We start from the raw sequence: 22,277 nt of genomic DNA on the forward strand, positions 1-22,277 counted from the left end.
GCTCACCACCCGCCGACCGATACCCAGCCGGACCCGAGCAGCGATCTGGGCCTTCCGGGTAACTCCCCCCAGTTTATATACTGGGCATGACGTGCTGTGGTATGGAATACCCCTTTGGCCAGTTTGGGTACGTTGTCCTGCCTCTGCTTCCTCCTGGCTTCCCCTCCTCTCTGGCAGAGCATGAGACTGAGAAAGTCCTTGGTCAGAGTAAACATTACTTAGCAACAACTAAAAACATCGGTGTTATCAGCATTGTTCCCAGGCTGAAAGTCAAAAACACAGCATTGCACCAGCTACTAAGAAGGAGAAGAAATGACTGCTGTAGCTGAACCCAGGACAAGTTGTGAAGACTGAAGAAGCACAATCTAATCAACACCATTAGCTAGAAGGTTAATATTTGCTTTGAAGAGCATATGCTGAAACACTGTCACAATCAAAACTAGAACGGAAACTAAGGCCAGGTTGGACAAGGCTTTGAGCAACCTCCTCTAATGAAATGTGTCCCTGCCCATGAAAGGGGGGTTGGAACTAGATGATCTTTAATGTCTCTTCTAATCCAAATCATTCTATGATTCTGTGGTCATCTTCAAGAGTCTTAGTAAGAAATATGTGAATTCTTCCTCCTATGAGCAATCTTACGTGAACAACTGAGGCAGATTTTTTCATGTTTTATTGCTGCCATTTAAAAATAACTTGGTATTTTAAAGAAAAGACTGAAATGGGTTACTTTATAAAAGAAAGGTGTTAGAATTTGATTTTCTTTTACATTTTTTTTTCCCCCGTTGCTGTTGTAGTGCAGTTTCAGTGCTTCTCTCCAAACTTCTCTTTTTATAATAGGTTGCAAACAAAATGGCACTAAACTTGGTGATGTAATACTCCCCCCATGGGCAAAAGGAGATCCTCGTGAATTTATCAGAGTTCATCGGGAGGTAATTTGCTTTTTAATACTGACACTAGAAAACATCAATTGGGACTTTCCATTGCATATTAATCTAAACTCTATTAATGCAGTCACAGCTGCTGACTAGTCTCTGAGTTCTGGGTTGATGGCTAATTGTTGCAAAGGTCTGTAGAACTGGAGTTTTCTCCCCTTCTTTTTTGGCTAGGGAGTATGTTGAGGCAAGACTTGGTTCAATGAAAAGCTTCGTCAAAGCGTAATGAGAATATGTCAAAATGTATTCTGCATTTTCTTTGTGGCAGGTGTATTAGACTCAACCAGTGATGGATACAGCTAGTTCTAATGCCTGCCCTTTTAATTTCAGGCTCTGGAATGTGACTTTGTGAGTGCACACCTGCATGAGTGGATTGACTTGATCTTTGGCTATAAACAGCAAGGTCCTGCTGCAGTTGAAGCTGTAAATGTCTTTCACCATCTCTTCTATGAGGGGCAAGTGGACATATATAACATCAACGATCCATTAAAAGAGACAGCTACCATAGGATTCATTAATAACTTTGGACAGATACCAAAGCAGGTACACCCTTTGTAGAATTCTTGTTGGCCAGGTGGCACTCAAATTGAAATGTATTAATACGGAATGGGAAAATGGTTTAGAAATGAAACTTCCTGGGAGTGTTTTTCATTAATATTCTCCTGGTGATCTGAAATCATTTACATTTCCATCATAAATGCAATGAAAATCAACTCAGGGCTTTGCTTGTGAGATTAGAAATATCTATTTTTTTTCCCCTCTTTGCACCTTCAAAGTAAAGGTGAGATGAACTACAGTTCAACTCTGAAAATCAACATAGAAAAGTATGTTCGTACTGCAAAGTCAGAAGGTGGCAGTGAAAGTGCAATTCAAAGTAATGATTAGTGCTTAGGTATTTTAAGTTACCCTGTAATAAAATAATTTCTATAACTTATGCTTCCGTCCTATATTTCTATAACTTAAGCTTCTCTGACACCAGTCTGTTGGTGTTCAGTTGTAGAACAGCTATAGTTAAGGAGCTGTATAGACATATGTTTGGTGTGGCTTGAAAGTTTGTGTTGTCTTTAAGAGATTACATTAAATTATTAAATGTAATACTAAATCTAAAGTTTTACAGTGTAGGTTTGTAGTTATTTTGAGAGGAGTTAAGGGTTTCCTCTCTCATGCATTTCTTAAGGTTTTCTTTTCCTGTCCAGTGAAACTTTCAAATGTCAAAGCCAAAAATTAGTTTGTCCTAGGTTAGAATTTAATACTGTGCTCTGCATCAACTTTGGGATTTTTGCTTGCTTTACTTCAACTGCTTTTGCAACTGGAGGTAGCTTTAAAAACAGTTTGCTCATTATAGCCTTGTTGGATTTCGTTTTATTTGTTGAAGTCTTACTGAAATGGTTGCCATAAGTTGTTGGTGAATACTGAGAACAGTTAAGTAATGTTTGCTGGCCTGCAGGATCGTTAGAAGATAAATTTGGCATGCTGCTGATCTCTTAAAGCTTGTGCTCTTGTAAACCTGTCATTTTTTATGATAACTAATATCTTGATGAATTTCAGCTCTTTAAAAAACCACACCCACCAAAGCGTGTTAGAAGCAGACTGAATGGAGATGTTGTGGGAACCTCCGTGCCCCCTGGTTCCACAAGTGACAAGATTTTTTTCCATCATTTGGACAACTTGCGGCCATCTCTCACCCCAGTGAAAGGTAAACTGTAAAACCACAGTAATTATTCCTGGTTTTTTGCTAGAATACGCAGAGTTTTGGCAAGATTGTCCTTTTCCATGTTTTGCTTAGTTCTAATATTCTTAATGCCTGTAGTTTTGTGAGAAAGACAAATTTAAAATATCCTAAATGCTATAAGATTATGTTCTTAGCTACCTTAAAGTGTACTTGGAAGCACCAAATCTGTACTACTTTAATTTAACTTTTCTAAAACAGAGGGATAAAACTGGGCCCAAGCACCTCTTTAAAGTTTTAACTTAAGAAACAATATTCGGGGTACATTGCTTCTGGGTCTGTGTTAGCCTCAATTTTTGTGATTTTCATAGCAGAAGGATTCTGTATTGCAGTGCCAATAAATACTGAGATATGTGGCAGGAAAACAGGTAGGACATTATGAGCTATAGTCAGGAATGGAGCATGTGGGAATGTTTCGCCAATATGTTGGAACTGATACCAAAAACTGTGCCAAAACCAGTACAATCACTTTTAATGACCACAGATATTTTGTCTGAAGAACACCATGTGCAGCATCACAGGTGGGATCAGAGCTATTTATGATCCCCTGGGTCTTCTCACCACTGTCGATGGTGCTTAGTCCTGCTTTTGCTAGGAATGTAGCAAAAGTTGCCATTGTTACAGTTGGAAAAAAGATTTGTAAATATAGCCAATACAGATATCCTGCTATTTAATGGGATCAGGTAGTATTTGTTTGTGCTAGCAATAAAACATAACCCCATCTTCTTTTTTTAGAGCTCAAGGAGCCCGTGGGACAGATCGTGTGTACTGATAAAGGCATTCTGGCAGTAGAGCAGAATAAAGTTCTCATCCCACCTACGTGGAACAAAACTTTTGCTTGGGGCTATGCAGACCTCAGCTGTAGACTGGGTACCTATGAGTCAGACAAGGTTTGTAATCTGGAATTTGTTTCAGTGCTGAATGTACCGAAAGCAGTTAGTACTCAATAGTGAAAAAAAATCTAACAATGGAAATTTATTTCACATGTGAATGAAATGATCTTGTACTGCAAATGTTTTATTGCTGATCTTCATCAGAACTCTGGCAGAATGACATGAACCAGTTAACAATAATTTTTTACCAGGTCTGCAAAACATGAATGAATTAAATCCGTACAGTTAAAGCTGAACCCTATTGTCCTCTCAGGGGGCATGTTATGGCAGAGGCTGAAATTGCTTCCGTTTGAGGAAAAACTGCATGAGGGGTAACAGCGATATCTTAGCCACTTAATGGCCCAGCGTGCAGGGTGGCACTTAGATTTTTATTTTTACCGTACCAAACACTAATCCTGCAAGTAATTCTTCCTTTTTTTTTTCTTTCTTTTTAGGCAGTAATTGTTTATGAATGTTTGTCAGAATGGGGTCAGATACTGTGTGCCATTTGCCCCAACCCCAAACTAGTTATCACTGGAGGAACGAGCACAGCAGTGTGTGTATGGGAAATGGGCATCTCCAAAGAAAAAGCTAAAGCTCTCACACTGAAACAGGTAAAACACAAAAAAGATGCCTTTTATGTGAATTATGTTACAAGACCAAAGGAATTATAAAAGGGGTATTGCTCACATACTAAACTTTGAAACCATGGTTCTGCAGAGAAACCAAAGGTCCAGCAGACCTTTGGAGAACTGAGTAGTCAAGGTACTGATCTGCACTGAAAGTGGGCAAAATGTGTCTTTAAAATTGCGTCAGTTTTAAGGATAGTTCATCACCATGAGCTTTTTAGAGAAAGAGAGAATATGATAACAATGTTAAAAAAATTATACAGGCGTGTTTTGTCAAATCTGCTTTATTGTAGTGTTGTATGTAAAATACCCACATCTGAAAATTGAGTCGGGAGAGCAGTGAAGGGGACTTAAAAGGTTCATTTTGCTTTTTATTTTTTTTTTAAATTATTGTTTCTTTAAAAATGTACATATTTAAATTACACTTCTGCACAAAACATTGCTCTTTCTGGCAGTGATGCTTATGGAGCGGAGTACACTTGTTCAGGATCACCTTAAGTTGTTCTTGCTTTGTTGATTCGAAATACCAACTTTTAGTCTAACAAACAGGCTCCTGTGCTTCAAAGTCAGTTGCAGCTGAGTGCAAAGTCTTGTGTGTTTACTAAAACCAAAAAAACCCACCAAAACCGTAAAACCCACCCACAAACAAAATGTAACAAAAAGCCACCCAAAACTACCTCAAAATGTTCTAGAAGCTGCATATCATTGTTCATAGGTAGCTAGGTTAAGTTTATTGTTCCTGTTAGCATTTCCAGAAGAAAGCTTCCACTCAAATTTAGGAGAAGAAATTTAGAGAACTATTTAATAACTTCCCTTACACAGTCTCCAGCAACTGTCCAAAGCTGTATTTCCAAAGCGTTTTACTTAGAACAGTGCAAGATCAAACATTGTATCTTACATTTCAGGGCAGCATATTGAAGGCAAATTTTTTTGGACTTTGTAGCCAATCTGATTTGTAACCGAGTAAACTGCTAGTCTGACTGTATTCCAGACTCCTGTTCCAACAGTTAGGTTAAGTCTAAAATGTAAAAGAAGGATCTAATACAAGTAGATGCTTGTAATTTTCTCCTCCCAATTGACTTTGCCTTTGTGGCTGCAGCTCTTAGTCTCTTATCCCTTTTTAATCATCAACAGATGCTTATGTAGGATCCATTTCATATTTGCATAGAATTTCTGTTTTCAGGATGTAATTTCAGATGCATCCTGGAACACATACTGACCCTATAATCCAGGCTATTGATGCAGACGGAAGATGCAGAATGGGCTGGAAATTTATTTTGGGTTTTTTTGGGTTTTTTTTCAGTAGAAGGCTATAGAACATTAGACCCTTGAAATTCAGTTTTGTGAAAGTACTTTTAAAATGGGGAAAAAATTACTTCTATAGTTTTCAATTACAAAAATAGTTGCCAACTGAATACTTTTAAGTCAATTGAATCTTCTGATAGGATATTCATGTTTACATTACCTGAATCTTTTCAGATAAGTGACTTTAACATAGTAATCTTTCTGCTCTCTCCTGATTGCAGCTAATTCCTCCTTTTTTGGTTTTGCAGGCATTACTGGGTCATACTGACACTGTCACATGCTTGACAGCATCCCTAGCTTATCACATAATTGTGAGTGGATCACGGGATCGCACCTGCATCATCTGGGATTTGAATAAACTCTCATTTCTAACACAGCTTCGAGGTCACAAGGCTCCAGTTTCAGCACTCTGTATAAATGAATTAACGGTAAGAACCAAATACCATTCACTGATGTGCAGTGGGAACAGTAGCAGGAGTCAGAAGCTGTTAAAAGAAAGAAAAACAAACTAGGCTTTTCTATTAGTTTGCCAAAACTTCTATAACTCATCTGTAAATCAGTTAGCTGGTTTAGGGAGCAATTTGCATCTTTTGGCCAGAGACACATGTGGGTTTATACCATGCAGAGTGGTTTGAGCTTGGAAGGGCTTTTTAACAGTGCTGGCAGGCGTATAGCTAGTGCAGTGTTCAAAGTGCATTGTCAAACCTGCCACAGGAGCTAAGAAAGTATTTTGATACGTGACCTTGGCTGACTTCTGTTCTGTTACGCTTGATTTAAAGGAAGCAGAAGATGAAGTTGCAATGACAGCTGTAGCAGAAAACAGGAATGTCCTCAAAGCTTGTCCCCTGGTGGTCCTGCAAGTTACAGGTTGCCATTTCTCCAGTTCCCATGCATGTCAAAGAATTTACCTGAGTTGAAACTTTATGTAACTGTCCATCAGGGCTAGATGGAACATGTTGTAACTGGAGCGGATGTAGTAGTTGAAATCAAAACAAAACAGGGCTGTAATGCAAGGAAGGGATAGCAAGAGGCACATTTTATTAGCTGCTAGTAGCCTGGTGCTTGTAGTGTTGCCAGTGGCATAGGCTGAAGTTTCTGTTTCCCCTCTACACTAATTTGGACCATCTCTTGCTCTCTTCCCAGTAAGGAAGCAAATGAAATTTAAGGTGGTACACGACTGTAAAAAAGAGCAGAGTCAGCATGAGCAGAGACTGAAAACTGAGAAGGGAAAGTACTGAAAATATGCTGGTGGATTGTTATGCCGTGAAAAGTGGAGGAATTTGTTGTCTCGTTGTATGGTGTAAATACAACAAATAAGTTGCTACTAAGTCTGGTTTTCTATATACAATTTTAAGAACGTGTATCTTAAAGGTTTGCTTAGGTGGCCAAACTCTGTTTGACAAGTGCCAGCCTTGATGGCTGAACTTGATTTGTAAGTGCACCTGGCTTATGTTTTTGCTGAAGAAAACCCAAGACTTCTATTGAAATATGGAGGTGTTATTTGTCTTTGCAGGGTGATATTGTATCATGCGCTGGCACCTACATCCATGTATGGAGCATTAATGGCAGCCCTACTGCAAGTGTAAACACTTTCACTGGCCGAAGTCAGCAAATAATGTGTTGCTTTGTGTCAGAGATGAATGAGTGGGACACCCAGAATGTCATAGTAACAGGACATTCAGACGGGGTTGTCCGGGTAAGTACCAGGAGTCATTGCTTGGAAAATTAAGTTTATATCACCTTAGTAGTAGCAGTAGTTAGAGAAATCATGTCTATGCAACACAGTGTCCTCACTGGTACCAAAAGCAGGCCTGGTGTACTTGGGTCCTCCACCTGAACAATTAATCCTGCAGGAAGGAGGGAGTCTAAGGCTGGGTAGATGATGCAGACTGCTTTTGGTGCTGGAACCAGCTGTGCCATTTCTGCACAAGGTGATGCACTGTATCCTGTCCACAAGTTAGATGGACATTGAAGATTCATGGAAAACACTTTCACTGAGCTGCAATCCCATGCAGTCTTTCAGTTTTCTTTCTCCTTTTTGATGCACCCATTGTGATATGTCAACTAGCAATAGTCAGCAGCACACATTTTCCTTCCTGCTCTGTTTTGGTTACCTTTTCGTCACCAGCTTTCATGCCTAGAGATAGTAGCTTCATTCACCATTTTTGTTCTACACACCTTGAGGCAATTTGTTTTGCTGCCTAGAAAGAAAAGAGGAACTTAGTGGCGTCTCTTTTCATTGAGTCTAACGTGGTTTTCAGTACTTTGCGCAGTGTGCAGTCCTAGGTCTGCCTTAACCCAGAGTCTGTTGGTCAGATTGCTATATGGAGTGTATTTTTTTTATTTTAACAGCTCAGATGTTAAATAACAGCACAAGACTTGTTCACTTGTGATTCAGGCATAAACACAAATGTCCTTTTATAGTACCTAGCCCCAGAAAACAGGGCTTGGTATGGACATGTAACCTGTATCTCATGCTACCAGTGTAAATGAACAGTTCCAATAAGACATTTTAACTCCAGAAGTAGCTCAGGAGAAAGCTAAGAGTTCAGTACATGACACTTTGCTTATTCCCTGTCCCTCCAGTTCTGGAGGATGGAGTTTTTGCAAGTACCAGAAACACCAGCTCCAGAGCCCGTGGAGATGCTGGAAATGCAAGAGGATTGTCAGGAAGCACAAATAGGTATGTCTCCCAACAAGTATTTTGTATTTGTCTTTTATCTGATCTTCGCTATCCATAGGTAAAATCATGTGGCTCTATAGTGCAGAATGGACAACAGGGATTTTGTCTCAAAAGACAATAGACATGCAGTGGGCATCATAAATAGAGCATCTGAGTTCTTTGTTCACCACCTTGCTTATGGTAGTTTCTTACTGCTATGAGTAAGAAAAAATCATGCCCATCATAGCTTTTTTCTCTTTCCCTGTGAAGACTGAACTTTTCTCTGAGTAGCTGTTTCTGCTATCGTTGAACCCGATGGATGGCACCATTGTCCAAAAGCTAGATGTTTTTTCTTTATTTTTCAATGGAATTATAGCATAACAGCAGAGTTAAAAAGAAAAACCTACTGATGGAACTGTTTAGACAGCAATGCTGGCCATATCATTTTCCCGTTTGGAAGATTTTGGTCTCTGCTTGATAAGTGTTTCTTATAGCTATCTTACCTCCCTTTTGCCCTCTTCATATTGAAGATATGATTTGGATTTGGATCTGGATCATGTGATACTCATTAGTAATTATTATATAAATACAGCTCTTCCCCCCCCCCCCGTCATTAGGAGTATATATTTCTTTGGCAGTTGCTTTTTTGCATTAACAAAATCTGTTATTAACAAAGCTGCGCCACGTTTCTCAATCAACCAGACTTTCACTATAGTTGACTGTGTTTACTTGTTTAAGTTCTGCTGCAAAGCACCAGGATTTGTTTCTGCTAACTTCAGCATCTTTGGAATCTTTACTTATTGTATCTACTTTATCACAGCCTACTCTGGATGGACTATCTTAGGAAACAGCTTCAGCTAAAGCATGCTGTTTTCTGACAGACCAGTGAAAAAAGATGAATAGTGTGATTACTAGCAGGAGCTGAATCTCTGCAAAGGCTTTGAGATGCCTGCTTTGCAGTTTCCCTCTAGTCATGCTGTGGTTGTACCTGTTGGGTTGTTCATAGTGCAGCAGCAGAATAGGGAAACAGCTCAGGCTACAAGCAGCCTTACTAACAATGTCTTCTCCCCTGTTGGGTGAATCCAGGTCAGGAAGCTCACGAAGAGGACAGCAGTGACTCCGAGGCAGATGATACATGCATAGGCCAGGACACAAAACCACAGGAGTGCCAGAGTCAACCAAGCAGCACCAGCCACAGGCCTAGGTCATCATCAAACAGAGCAGCGGCAGCATGGTCAGCAGACAGCGGCTCTGATGACTCCAGGCGTTGGTCAGACCAGCTCAGCTTGGATGAAAAAGATGGCTTTATCTTCGTGAATTATTCTGAGGGACAAGCAAAAATGCATCCCCATGCTCAGGTTAACCACCCGCACCCCAGCTATGCTGAAGTACGGCACTACAGCAAGCTTAAACCAGGTAAAAGAACTTCTTCTGTCTAATAAATGTGCTGTCAGCACTGACCTGTAAGGCAGTTTCTGTCTGTGCAGCTTTGAGCAGGGTTGGCTGATAAATTCCAAGATGGTCAATGAAAAGATTGTGTGCAACGGTTGCACATTGTTTAAGCTTTTCCTGAAAAGCTGTGGTCAGTTCACTCTGGCCAGCAGCTAAGCCACTTGCTCACCACCACAACCCCCTGCAGCGGGATGTGGGACAGAATATAAAGACCAAAAGCAAGGGAAATGATAAGTTAAGGATAGTCTAATAAGCAAAAGACAAAACAAGTGATGTAAAGGCAGTCACTCACCACCTCCCACAAGCAGAATGATGACCAAGCAGTCTCTGAGCAAATGCCTGTCTTGCTCAAAAACCCCTCTGCCCAGTTTTATTGCTGGGCGTGATGTTATATGGTGTGGAATATCCCTTTGGTCAGTTTGAGGCAGCCGTCCAGCTTGTGTTCCTTGCCATCTTATTGCACACCTCCAAAGTCCTCAGAGCCAGGGGGAGGCAGAGCAGAGTGGGGGAAAAAGAGAAAACCTTGGCACTCCACAAGTACTGCTGAACAACAGCCAGAATACTGGTATGTCATCAAAACCGTTTTAGTCACATACCCAAAACACAGCATCGTATGAGCTTTTATGAAGAAAATTAGTGACAGTTGGAAATCTGAGTCTTGACTTTAAAAAGAAAATAAAATAAACTAAAAAATGAAGCTATATCCCAGTCCTGCCAGGCTCTGGTACAGGGCTTCCCTGTGTGTGTCACCATTCTCAGCAGCACCCAACTGAACCTAGAGAAATCAGGGGCTCTGTGCATTCTTTTGTATCATCTTCTTGCATGCACTGGGGAGCAGCTGAAAAATATGTTTTCCCTGAGTCACAGAGAGTTATCTTCTACAAAGTCACATACACAGGTATGTTGGGGGAGGAGGGAATAAAAATGAGAACAAGCAAATTTCCTTTTTCCTTTCCTGCTTCCCACTCATTTCTAGGATACAGATGGGAGCGTCAGTTGGTGTTTAGAAGCAAACTAACTATGCACACAGCATTTGATCGCAAAGACAACGCACACCCAGCAGAAATCACTGCACTGGGCATCTCTAAGTAAGTAGCTTGCAAGCAACTGCTTAAAACATTTTTTCAGTGCTGTCAGGGAGAAGCGGTACAAACCACAGACAGACTTATCCACCTGTATTAAGTTACATCGTGGTGTTATAGCTCCATCAGGCCAGGTTAATTTGCACATTAGTTACTATGTCAGTAGTTTAACATATTACATATGTAAAATTGGTCACTGATGTCCGCATGTTACTGTGCCAGACTCGTTGCAGGAAATTGCAGGGATCACAGCAGAATTCTGATTGGGGATGGTCGAGGCAGAGTGTTCAGCTGGTCTGTGAGCGATCAGCCTGGCCGGTCTGCAGCAGATCACTGGGTGAAGGACGAGGGGGGAGACAGCTGCTCGGGCTGCTCAGTCCGCTTTTCACTCACTGAGAGACGTCACCACTGCAGGAACTGTGGACAGCTCTTCTGCCAGAAGTAAGCCAGCCAGCAGTCTTCTCTGGGCTCTTTTCTATACAGAATTTTAGGCTAGGTAAAGCTGTTGCACACCACAGAACTCTGCGGAAAGACTGAGGTTGCCCTTACCAAAATAGAAGTGATCGTGAAAAAAATCAAACCTCTCAAAGCTTCCAGGGAGGAATTAGAAAAGATAGACCATCCCTTTTATAAATCCATACAGCGTCAGACAGGGAAAATGTATGACACAGAGGATGTATGTGAGCTCCCCTTACATAGAAACTGAGGTGTGAGTCTTCTCTCTTGTCCACCAGGTCAGAGATGGTATTTCTAGTTTCATATCTGTAACTGTACTTTGAATCTACGCTGGTGACAACAACTGTTTTTAAGCTGCCTCTCATGCAGAGTTATTGTGTTGATTCTGTGGTGATCATACAAGTTAATTCTGCTTCTGCCACACGGTGTTACATTTCTTTGTCAAGATAAGTTTGGACAGTTTTCTGGTATGTGAAATCATGGTGATAATTTCCACACCTGGATAAAAAATGAGGTTGGGAGAGGACCCGTGTTCACAGCAGCGTTTGTTTTCCCTCTACAGGTGCAGTAGGTTTCAATCTGAAATCAAGCGTCTGAAGATTTCATCCCCAGTCAGAGTCTGCCAGAACTGCTTCTACAACCTGCAGCATGAGCGGGGTTCAGAGGAGGGGCCCAGAAATTGATGGGGTTGTGGCAAACAGACTCCATCCAGCCGCACCGTCACTCAAAGAACTAGTGAGAGTATCGTGCGGTGATCAGAAGGGATTAGAATATTGCCTGTTTACACTTAAGTTTATACTGAGTTTTAAGCACTATAAGTAAAAAGGGATCATTGAGTTGATTTGTGTTGACAGAAGGTAAATGAGGCTAATGGTATAATTAAGTGAAGAGCAAGGCCCAGGAAGACATGATTAATAACCACAATAGAACTGTCAGCCCCTCAACCCATGTTGACGTGGCTATTGAGAAAATCCTCACTAATCCTAAACACCCATTCTTGTCTTGTTTTTGTAGAGCTAGTCATCTTTATCGGGGGGAGGGGAGGGGAAGGCTTTTTAGAAGATAGTTGTAAATCTGCCTTCTTCGCAAGCAACTGTGTATATTGTAAATAGGTATAATGGCCTTTTTATCTAAATATGAACTTAACTGCCTGTTACATGGGACTTCAGATTAACCGCTATACTTTGTGTGGCATCTTTATCTCATCAATTTAAATACGAATGTTAAAAAAAGAGAAAAAGATTCTAAGGCATTATGCGTATTTCTGTTAAAAATCCAGTCTGTGCATGTTCTTCTTTCAGTTGCCCACAGTATCTTAATTTTAAGTGAGGCTGTTCATAGAATTACATGGATTTTTTCAAAAGAAAACATTTTTGAGAATAGGACTTGGAGTATTTTATTCTAGCTGTAAGATAACCAGGAACTAAATTGTACACTTGTGTTGCATTTTATACCAAACTATTTACCACCTCAGTGTTGTTCATATTTAATAAGGCCTCTTTTATACATATGTCAGAGCTGCAGTTTTGTTAATTACTTAATGTTCATTAGCAGCTGATTCATGCAGTGCAAGAACCAGCTTTTACCTACTTTAGTCAAGAGCAGTTGGCTTGCATATAGGTACAGAATGAATTCCTTGTTACATAAACTTTTAACCGCTGTTGTCCTGTAGCTTGTTTGCAAAAAAACTTCTGGAACAATAGGCATTGCTCTAAAACAGGGTGATATTAGTCATGTCAGAAATGCTTCTAAGAGCTATCTTTGTGTTTCAGCAGATGGCATCAACTTGAGGACAGCAGTAGATTTCCATTATGGTTTTTAAGTTCAAATATGAATTTAATTGCAGTATTTTTTTACTACTCTGTCATTTATTTTGCACTACATATGGGATGAAGTAGAGACACTGATATCCACTGGGATTGGAATGCGTGCATTGGATGGGCCCATGGACTTAATTTCTGAATGAGGTCTTGCCAGTGGCTTTTTGGTTGGGAGTGGGAGGGAGGGGAGGGCAGGGGACAGGCTGGTGTTTGGTTTGGTTTTGTTTTTTTTAATGTATGTGTATATATTTTGTAAATGGGTGACAAACTGATCTAGATCTAGGTATATTCACAATGATTCTTTTAAATAGCAGTAAGGATGTGACCCAAACCAATAGAAGGTAGGTGGCCCTGCTTTTGCTCTGCTGGTACTTCAGTGAGTGTCTTCACTCAAGACGAGATTATCCTTCACTTGGGATGATTTAGACAGACTCTGGCCATGGGACAGCAAACGGTTAAAACCGGCACTGTTGTCAGAATTGCATCATCAAAAATGCCAGACCCTCTGTGGTGGTGTGAACCCCTTCAGAAGGTCCTTGGCACTGCAGGAGCACATCTGTCTTCTCTTGATTTGAGTCTTTAGCGGTGAATAATCTGTTAATCCTGACCACTTACTATTTACCCTGGTATCACATGTTTATGCACTGAAGGTTAAATATGTATTTTGATACATGTTTGTTTATTATGTATGTGCTGGTCTGTAAAATGAGATATATTCCTGTTTTGGTATGTATACTAGGTCCCCAAATGAACAGAAAGGCTTCTTTAGAGCCCTTGCACACTGTTGAGTAAATGCAGGTTTGTTGAGATTAGCTGACCCAAATAGATCCAAAGAATGATGATCAAGTAGCCATGCTGCATGGCTACCCTGACAGACTTGTCCCTAGAAACAGGAAGGAGGTCCTCAGTAAGCATGTGCGGAGCACTGGAATTCCTGTGTTCAGCTGTTCTCTCTAACGTTGCCTTCACCCTTCCCAAAATGATGCGAAACCAGCACAGTTCAGAAGACAGGCTAGTGGCCTTAACGTTTTTGGTTTGAAGAAAAGGCTGTTTTAACGACTCTGAAATGCCTTTGAGTCCACAGAGTTTTCTTCCCCTTGCCTCCAGATTTCAAAACAAAATTTAGGGAAGTCGTCTTTTCTACAGACTAGAACTTGTACAGCCACATAATCAAATCCTGATAAAAACTAGATTTATGACAATAACACTGATAGAATTTAAACACTAAAGCAAACAGTTGGCATATAGCACTAATGGGGGTCATGAAGATAGTGGGCCATCAGTGAAGAGGTAGTTGGCTGTGTTCAGCTACGTAAGCACGTCGCAGGGGTGTTGTTCAATGCTTTTGATGTTTGGCAGCATACTAAAAAACTCAAGGTCACTATTCCTTACAAGTTCAGTAGCGAGGAGGTGAGTCCCAGTTTACACTTTGGAAATAAATCACCGCAGCCCTCCTGACCTAATTCTTCGGAGGCGCTGTCCCAAAACCCATGTTCTTGCTTGTAGGAGGTGGAGGGGAAAAAACACACCTGCTCTTATTTCCTCTGGCAGCTGGTGCTGTGGGCAACTGTTTTGTTCACTTGGGAGTGGGTTTTTTTCCATTTCTTTCAAGCTTCTAATGCAAATATTTGCTTTGTTTTCCATGTAAAAATCTGTTAAGCAAAAATATACTCATGTACACTAACATTAGTAGACTGTATTCTCTGCAAGTACCTCACATGTCTTCTCCTGCCTTGTTCTTTGTAGTATACTTATTCATGTACTCTTAACATTCGTATGTAGTGTGCAACTGTAATGTCATGCTTATGAGAGGGGGTTGGCTGCATCCAGCCCACGTTCATCAATAGCAAAACACTTTAGATAAGTTATTTTGCACTTTCTTATGTATAAAATTGGTAGAAACTTATATTTGCTTTGTATCATTTAAAGACTCCTTTTGTTTCAGTAAATGAACTGTGTATAAAATACTTATGCAGTTAAAACTGTTTTTAGAAAGTATTTTTAATTTCAGCAAGTTTGGTTACTTGTTGCATGACTATTAACACAGCTGACTTTTTGTGTCAGTGCAATGTATATTTTTTTTGTCCTGTTATTAACTTGTAAGCCCTAGTTGAATGGCCATTTATTTGTACAGCATCAGGAGTAAATTGAAGATAACTGGCTAAGACTGGAGTGTGGAATTTTGTACTATATTGCAGAATCCGATATTTGTTTTTTGGTGGTTACGTAAAAGGCCTGACGATTTACTATCTAGTGTGCAATCTGTGATATCTGAATGTTCATTGTATATTTGTCTCCAATGCAAAAAGGTAGAGTTAACACAACTACAACAATACATGATTAAATGCAATAGTTCAGGTACTGAAGTATTTTTTTCATTTCAAATAAATACCTGCTATTTACCACCAAAAAGCTGATTTGCATTTGTTGGAAAGACACAACATTTGCAGCTTATTTTAAAAATAAACATTTTTAACATGGGAGTGGTAACTAATGAGTTACATGTTTCTGTATTGTCATGAGGAGTAAATTTCTGTCACTCGTTACGTGGTTTTGCTTTCTGAACCCGAGTACAGTCATCCACAACAATGCAGTGTGAAATCATGTCTTCGCTTATTCTGTTTTGCTTTATAAATCTCATTGCAGAGTGTGAGGCCAGCAGAACTTGACAGTGTGTAGAAGAATAGGCTGTACCAATATAGAGAAAGCAGACAGAAAATGATTTAAGTCATGCTGGTAAAGACACAGGAAGAGGAGGAAGTATCAAAATCCAGTTTAAATCCTCTTCCCCAAGGAGAGAATGACTACTAGAGCAGAACTTGACCGTATCTGGTGAGAAACAGCCTAAGATCTTGAAATGCTGAAATATTTTTTGTTAAATCCATTTTTTACCCTTTCTAAACTGTTAATGCTAGAGAATGTGGGTTTTCATGTTGGCAGTTAATTACATGCCAACACTGGTGGCTAACAATTCTTCTCTGACTAAAAAACCAGGCTCTGATGCAGATGGGCCTTCCACATTCTTGGCTGATGAGCACCAGGGTTGCTACTGCATTCTTGGTATTTCACAAGTAAGTGATTTCACTGGTTGTAAAAGAAAAGGAACTTCTACTGATGAACTTAACTGTAACGCTTATGCATTTAACATTAACTCCTTTCGTAAAGGAAGGGGTTTTAGTTAAGAGTGCTCCCAAGCAGTAGTGACAGAAGCAAATTTTGTGGCCTTCCTAAGCCATATCTTGGTTATGTAGCATTGGTAATACCTGCTTCTCATACTTTCAAATATTTCTCACATGGGGCTTTCCATATTTAAATCTTTTTACATGCTAAAAGAAATGTTTTCTCTTTAACTGGGAATTCTCTGTTGTATACATACAGAGGAATTGCTGTACTTCACAGCATACCTGCAGACATGCTGTTCTGTTCATGGAGCAGGTCATGAATGAACTTCAAAGCTTTTTGAGCCACTAAACCACCTACCCGCTCTGTGAGGGGAGGGATGTACTCTATGCAGATGGATCATTCACTGTTCAGTATTTCAATCTCATTTTCCTACGGGCAAAAAAAGGAGTTAGCCACCTTTTTTGATCTGTGCCGTATGAAGTTAGCTAACTTGTGCTTAACTTGGTACAGCATTCTGAATGACACAACTCGCAGTTAAGTCTCGCATCCTGCCAACAGAGTGCACTGCAGTGCCTTGTCTCCGCAGCCTGTGAAGTCTGATGAAGGGCATCGCTCAGCTTTGGGAAGGTGAGCTATCCTTGTGGGGTGGTTTTGTGGTCCTCATGCACCCTCAGCCACCAGTGTGCACATGCTTCTCTCCACCTCTGCCAGCCTGTGTCATGTCCAGAAACTCCCTTCCACAGGACTCGGAGAAGCCTGCCTTGAGGAAATAAAACCCAATCACCCTTTGAGTTTTCCAAGCTGTTAGTGGATCCAGAGGCTGTGTGTCTGGCAGGCAGGGTTTTACCACTGCCTCTGGCATCCACCAGGCGTGGTGGAGAGTGGAGGTGCCAGGAGCAAGCATGGGGAAGCAGTGGGGGCCGCACAGCTGACAGACCTTTTGATTGGGAAAGTGCAGTCCCATCCCTGCCCAGTGGAGCACAGGCTTTCGTGTTGACATTAGATAATGCAATTTAGAGTCCCTGTTGCAAGTCAAGTGCTGGGAGAGTTATTTTGGCTCCTTTCTGTCCAGACAAACAAGATTGATCAATTAGGAAAGCCATAGTTTTCCTGGCCTGGGGCCAAGAGAAGGAAGAGTGGTGCCCTATATAATTCGTGGCAGCTCAAATGTCAGTGTTGGAGCCATAAAATCCCCAACAGGCGTCAGATGGGGCAAGCAGCCAGTTTTGGAGTGAGATAAGGCAGTTGGTGAGTGAGAGGGCAGCTCACTGCAAGTGCACAGGCCTTTAGCTCTACCACAACTCCCACCAGGCAGAAGCACCTCTCAGGACACTAAAACAAATGCCAGGTCTTCCAGTGCCTCGGTTGGGTGTGCCTGTTGTTCACAGGGGTCTGTAGTACTCTGGTTTGGGGGGTGTGTTTGTGCTTATGAACTAAAAAAATGTGGCATTTCATCCTGTTACAGTGCCATAGCCAAGTCCATTGTTACCAAATTTGTGGCCAGTGTACTGCGAGCAACTTGCTTTGAACACAGTTGTGATGACTTTGACAGCTGAGAAAGGTGAGGTTTGGAGCCTGCTTTCTAGGCTTGGAGTGGTTTGTGCTGTATACTGGGGTAAAAAAAGCATGTGTTTTTAAACAGTTAGTGGCAGTGGAAGTTGTCCGCCGCCATGTTGGGACACAGTGTTGATGCACTGGTGAGATTAGTTTGCCAACGCAGCGCAGAGGAGAAAAGAAACAGGACTGATGTGTTGGGAGCCAAATCCTGCCTTGTGTTCCTGGGGTAGTTGAGTGACGTTGCTTTGGACATATGATTGGCTCCAAAGAAGGGGAATTCATGTTAAATGGGTTTAAACTTGAGCATGGCAACAGGTGAACGTAAGTGCAATCATGTCTGCTCCAGCGTCTGCCACAGCCCTTGGTGTGCTGCCCCAGCTGAGGTTCTCTGAGGGCAAGTAGGCCAGCAGGAGAGTCAACATAAGTGTGAACATCTAGCAAAAGCTGTGAAGTCATTACTGTGTGGAGAGGAATGACCAAGAAGTGTAATGGCCATGTTAAGTAAAGGGTAAAACCAGGCTGCTGAGAGCCAGTGGTAGCTCAAATCCAGCCAGTGCTCAAGGTGCTGGGCTTCAGCTATCCCACCAGCACCTTCCCCAGAGGAGGGACTGCTCCCTCCCCACCTTTGGTGTCACTGCAGCCTGTGCTGCCTGCGCTGTGTTGCTGGGCAGAGCTGCAGGGAGATTAAAGCCCTGTTGCGCTGAGTAGGAGCAAAGATGACCTCTGGGCAAGATTATGTTACAAATACAAACTCTGATGTATGGTCTGGGTGTGAGTGCAAGGCTCTTGCCCAACAGCAGTAACAAAAACGCTGTGTAATCAGCCACGACCCCCGCCCCATGCAGGTAGGCTGTGGGGGTCGTTGTCACAAGCTGCCCTCAGCTCTGGAAAGGCTTCCAGCTCTTGCTGGGAGGGGGCACCTCCTGTGAGCACCACACGTGAGAGCAAGGGCTGCTTTCTGTAAAGCTTGGCTGCCTTCCCAAGGCCACCCTCATGAAGTTGGGCAGGGAACCGCCGTGGAGCTGCTGCGACTAAGCTGCCCTCCTCCTCTCCTGCAGGCACTCATGAACCAGTTGGTCACAGGCATGCTCATTAAGGGACAAATGCCCCGACTGCAGAGTTACCTGGGAACCATTTCCCAACTACTGTGCAAGGGGCAAGCCTGAGGAAAGGGCAAAGCTGTCCAGCAGGTTTCCCCAACACACTACTCAAGCTCTTAAAATTCAGCTCCCTGAGCAGTGCTTACTACATGCATACCACCAAGGGTTATATGCATAGATCTAAGAGCTGATCAGCTCCAAACCGAGCTGAGAAGTGGATTTGCAACAATGGATAACAACAAAGGACTTGCTTTAGTCCTAAAAGGAAGGTTTGGGGTTCAGCCGTAGGAAACCACTAGGAAGTCAAGGCTGCTCCTTCCAAGGGAGAGAGAGTAAAAGTAGGTTTGAGTTCAGCTGTAAAAGCACTAGTAATTTAAAGTAACAGTGAGGGATACTTCTGTGACTGAGTTAAAACCCTTGCCTATTATTTTCTCCTTATTGTTACTTCTAGGATAACTGAAGAGTCTTGAATCCATGCAGAAGCCAACATGTATTCTTTTCTTGAGGAGGCCAAATTCGTTTCTTTCCCCTGTGTCACAGGCTGGCACCACTTACCATGACAACTACCCAGCGTGCTTTCCTGCTTCATAAAAAAAATACTTTTTAAAGCCTGACTTGTTTTAAAGAGAGGGATTTCTGATGTCTTGATATTGTAATATATCAAAATATGAGAGAGAAAAAAAAGCAAGTTAGAACATGTTGCCCTGAAGCAGCAAAGCTCATGGATGCTGACAGAGCACAGAGATAGAAGATGCTTTGCACTGGTTATCAGGGAGTGAATGTCCTTGTAGGCAAACCCTTGGTTAGCAGAAACTTTTTATGACAGTCACAACACAGCTTAAGCACAAACTCTTCTGGGAATTCACAGTGAGTTGGAAGAAGAAAAGTCCATTTGTAGTGACACAAGTCTAGAAGCCAATTCTTTATTAAAAGATCTCCTAAGTGTTCCTTCCAGTACAGACTTATCTGCTCCACTGTGGCTTTGAGTTGATGAACAAACATTAATTTAAATAAAAAAAGCAAATTGGACACCTCTATAAAATTAAGTAAATGAATTATGGACACTGATTACACCAAACATAAACATTAAACCACAGAGCTGCTAACTATGTAACAAATGTATGCAATTGCACTTAAGTCTGTAGAGAGTTGACACATGCTGCTGCCCAAGCACTCAATATCCTGGGTCAAGAGGACACCCACTGGCTATCTCTGCATTGAGAACAGCAGCTTTGGAACCAACGAACACCCAGTGTTGCTATGCCATACATTTGGCTTGTCGTAAAAGTGACCAAATGGGCTTAGCAGTGCCCAACTGGATTTATTAAAAAAAAAAAAAATTAAACTAGTTTTACTGCTATGTGCTGTTTTGTGCTTCTCCCTTAGCTAGAAACCCCAATGCCTTTGACCACAGTACATCTACCTGCTGGGACAGAAAAGGTGATCTGATATCCTGATCCTGTGGTAGCATCCTTTCTGCACCCACAGCCACCCTCCTGCAGTGCCTGTACCTTGAGAGATACCACTGTTCAGGCAAGAAAATACTCTTACCAGGTCCAGTGGAGTTCAGACTCCATCCCTAAAAGGTAGGAAAAGAGGCAAACACTTGTTATGCTTTGCTCAGTAGGTTACCCTTAGTGTTCAGTTCCATATCTGCAATAAAAAATTCTTTTTGTGAAAACAACAGCTGCAAGGGCAAGACAGGGAGCTAGAGAGCAAACTGAGAGTCTGGTTTGTTTCATTCAAGTGTAAGATACCTCTAATGATCCTTCAGTAAAAACCCTCTCTGATAGGCAGCTGCTGCTGTTAGGACATTTTCCTCTTTGCCCTCAAACTTTGAAAGGAGCTTTCTGCTAGGCAAGAGAACTATGCTGGTCCCTGGGGTGTAAAGCTGGTTACTTGCAGAGCTGCCATAGGCAGCAGGAAGCTTATTGACTAGATAGAAGAAAACCCTGTCAGTAGTATTATTCACTTTTGCTTAGAGCAAAATGGCTTATATCTTGGTTTTATATATGTGCTAGTTTATCTGTGAAATTTCTTGGTACCTATACAAAGTGCCTGTTAAATACTGGTACGTGTTCAAATCCAGTACAGTCAAATGGTTCCACAGGTAAACTGCACTGAATGCTGAATTCTTTCTCATATCCTTTTCCAGGCATTTCCATACTGGGAGACATCCCTTCACTGCAGTAGGCAAAGCTAGTTAGCCCTGCTTTGAGCAGGAGGCAAGGCTAGATGATACCCACAAGTCCGTTCCAATCTTAAGTTTTTCTGTGATCGTATAAAGACAGTAATAGCAACCACCAATACATCTTTATCTAATCATAGAATCATAGAATGGTTATGGTTGGAAAGGACCTTAAGATCATCTAGTTCCAACATCTATTTTGCAAAGTTATGGATGGATCCTTCCTCTGAGAGGATAACTACTATCTTAGAAGAAATAAAAGCCTCCAACCACTTTGTTCTCTTTGCAATCAGGCAACCAGATAGGGACAAAACAAAAAATGCCCCAAACCTTCAATGAAAGAAGCAACTCTTTCACGTTACATCTGGGTCAATGTGTAAAAGCTGCTCAAACTGCCAGGTCATTGCTCAGAGCACCTGCTGTTCATTTGCAGTGTTTTTCACTAGTGACATTTAATACCATGTCTCCAGCTTGGCAAGTATCCAGCAGCGCTCCAAAAAAATCAGTGCTTGTCACAAACACCCCCAGTGCCCTTGCTATTTTCTGTCTGGATAGATGGCTAGGCAGGGAACAGAAATGAGCAGCATTTGGAACAGAACAGCGTCCATGGAGCTTGTCCAAATCCCTGGAGCACCACTCAAGCCTGTCTAATGCTTGATACCAAAGTCACCCTCACAGCAACTCCATTTCCAGAGCTTGACTCTAACCCTTCTCTGTGCCTGGAGTAAGACTGCTTTGTGCTGTGGTTAACCCTTTGCTATGAACTATTGGACTTACTGTTTTAGCAGGTCACATCTTTGGCAGGAGAAAGGCTTTTCAGCTGTGTTTTGCCATATTTGCCACAAAAGGTTGTGGGAATCTTCAAACTTGCCACAGACCAAGAAGAACCTGCTTTGACTGGTAACAACTAAAAGTGCCCCTCTGCCTCAGGTAAGCAAGGATGAGCCCAGCACTGCATCCAGCAAACATTCTGATCTCAATTGAATCATAGAATGGTTTGGGTTGGAAGGGACCTCCAAAGGTCATTAGTCCAACCCCCCTGCAGTGAGCAGGGACATCTTCAACTAACCCCAACCCTGGGAAAAATCTGTGGAAAGAGAAGGAATTATTATCATAAACCAGTGATGCTCTTGTTACAGAGGCCTGGGCAACAGCATCCAATACAACAGAGATTTACATATATCAGCCCATGAGCTCTTTGTACTTATAAACCAAACATATGCATCGTATACACCAAGCGATGGGACAAAACCAGTGTACTCTCTAAACACTGGTACTTACTGCTGTCAGTACAACATTGCTCTGCTGGGTGCTCCTGGGCCTTCTGCCAGAGGCAAGGAAAAACATTTGGAATGACTGCCTAGGCTGTA

General features: G+C 41.7%; 1 protein-coding gene across 1 annotated transcript in view; it reads left to right on the top strand.

Annotated features, from left to right (window-relative positions):
- WDFY3 (WD repeat and FYVE domain containing 3) overlaps positions 1 to 12,800 on the top strand; it is a gene marked incomplete at its 5' end in the record, with an annotated part of 31,415 nt that extends 18,615 nt beyond the window's left edge. Inside the window, 12 exons of the mRNA XM_010023905.1 lie at positions 838 to 929; positions 1,263 to 1,475; positions 2,481 to 2,628; positions 3,397 to 3,551; positions 3,989 to 4,147; positions 5,716 to 5,895; positions 6,981 to 7,163; positions 8,054 to 8,150; positions 9,216 to 9,545; positions 10,558 to 10,669; positions 10,907 to 11,104; positions 11,682 to 12,800. Coding sequence (XP_010022207.1) covers positions 838 to 929; positions 1,263 to 1,475; positions 2,481 to 2,628; positions 3,397 to 3,551; positions 3,989 to 4,147; positions 5,716 to 5,895; positions 6,981 to 7,163; positions 8,054 to 8,150; positions 9,216 to 9,545; positions 10,558 to 10,669; positions 10,907 to 11,104; positions 11,682 to 11,802 — 1,988 coding nt within the window. The remainder of the gene's footprint in view (positions 1 to 837; positions 930 to 1,262; positions 1,476 to 2,480; positions 2,629 to 3,396; positions 3,552 to 3,988; positions 4,148 to 5,715; positions 5,896 to 6,980; positions 7,164 to 8,053; positions 8,151 to 9,215; positions 9,546 to 10,557; positions 10,670 to 10,906; positions 11,105 to 11,681) is intronic.
- Positions 12,801 to 22,277: the final 9,477 nt, after the last annotated feature.

The sequence above is a fragment of the Nestor notabilis genome, unplaced genomic scaffold, assembly GCF_000696875.1.
Source record: "Nestor notabilis isolate BGI_N333 unplaced genomic scaffold, ASM69687v1 scaffold4101, whole genome shotgun sequence".
NCBI classification, from domain to species: domain Eukaryota; kingdom Metazoa; phylum Chordata; class Aves; order Psittaciformes; family Psittacidae; genus Nestor; species Nestor notabilis.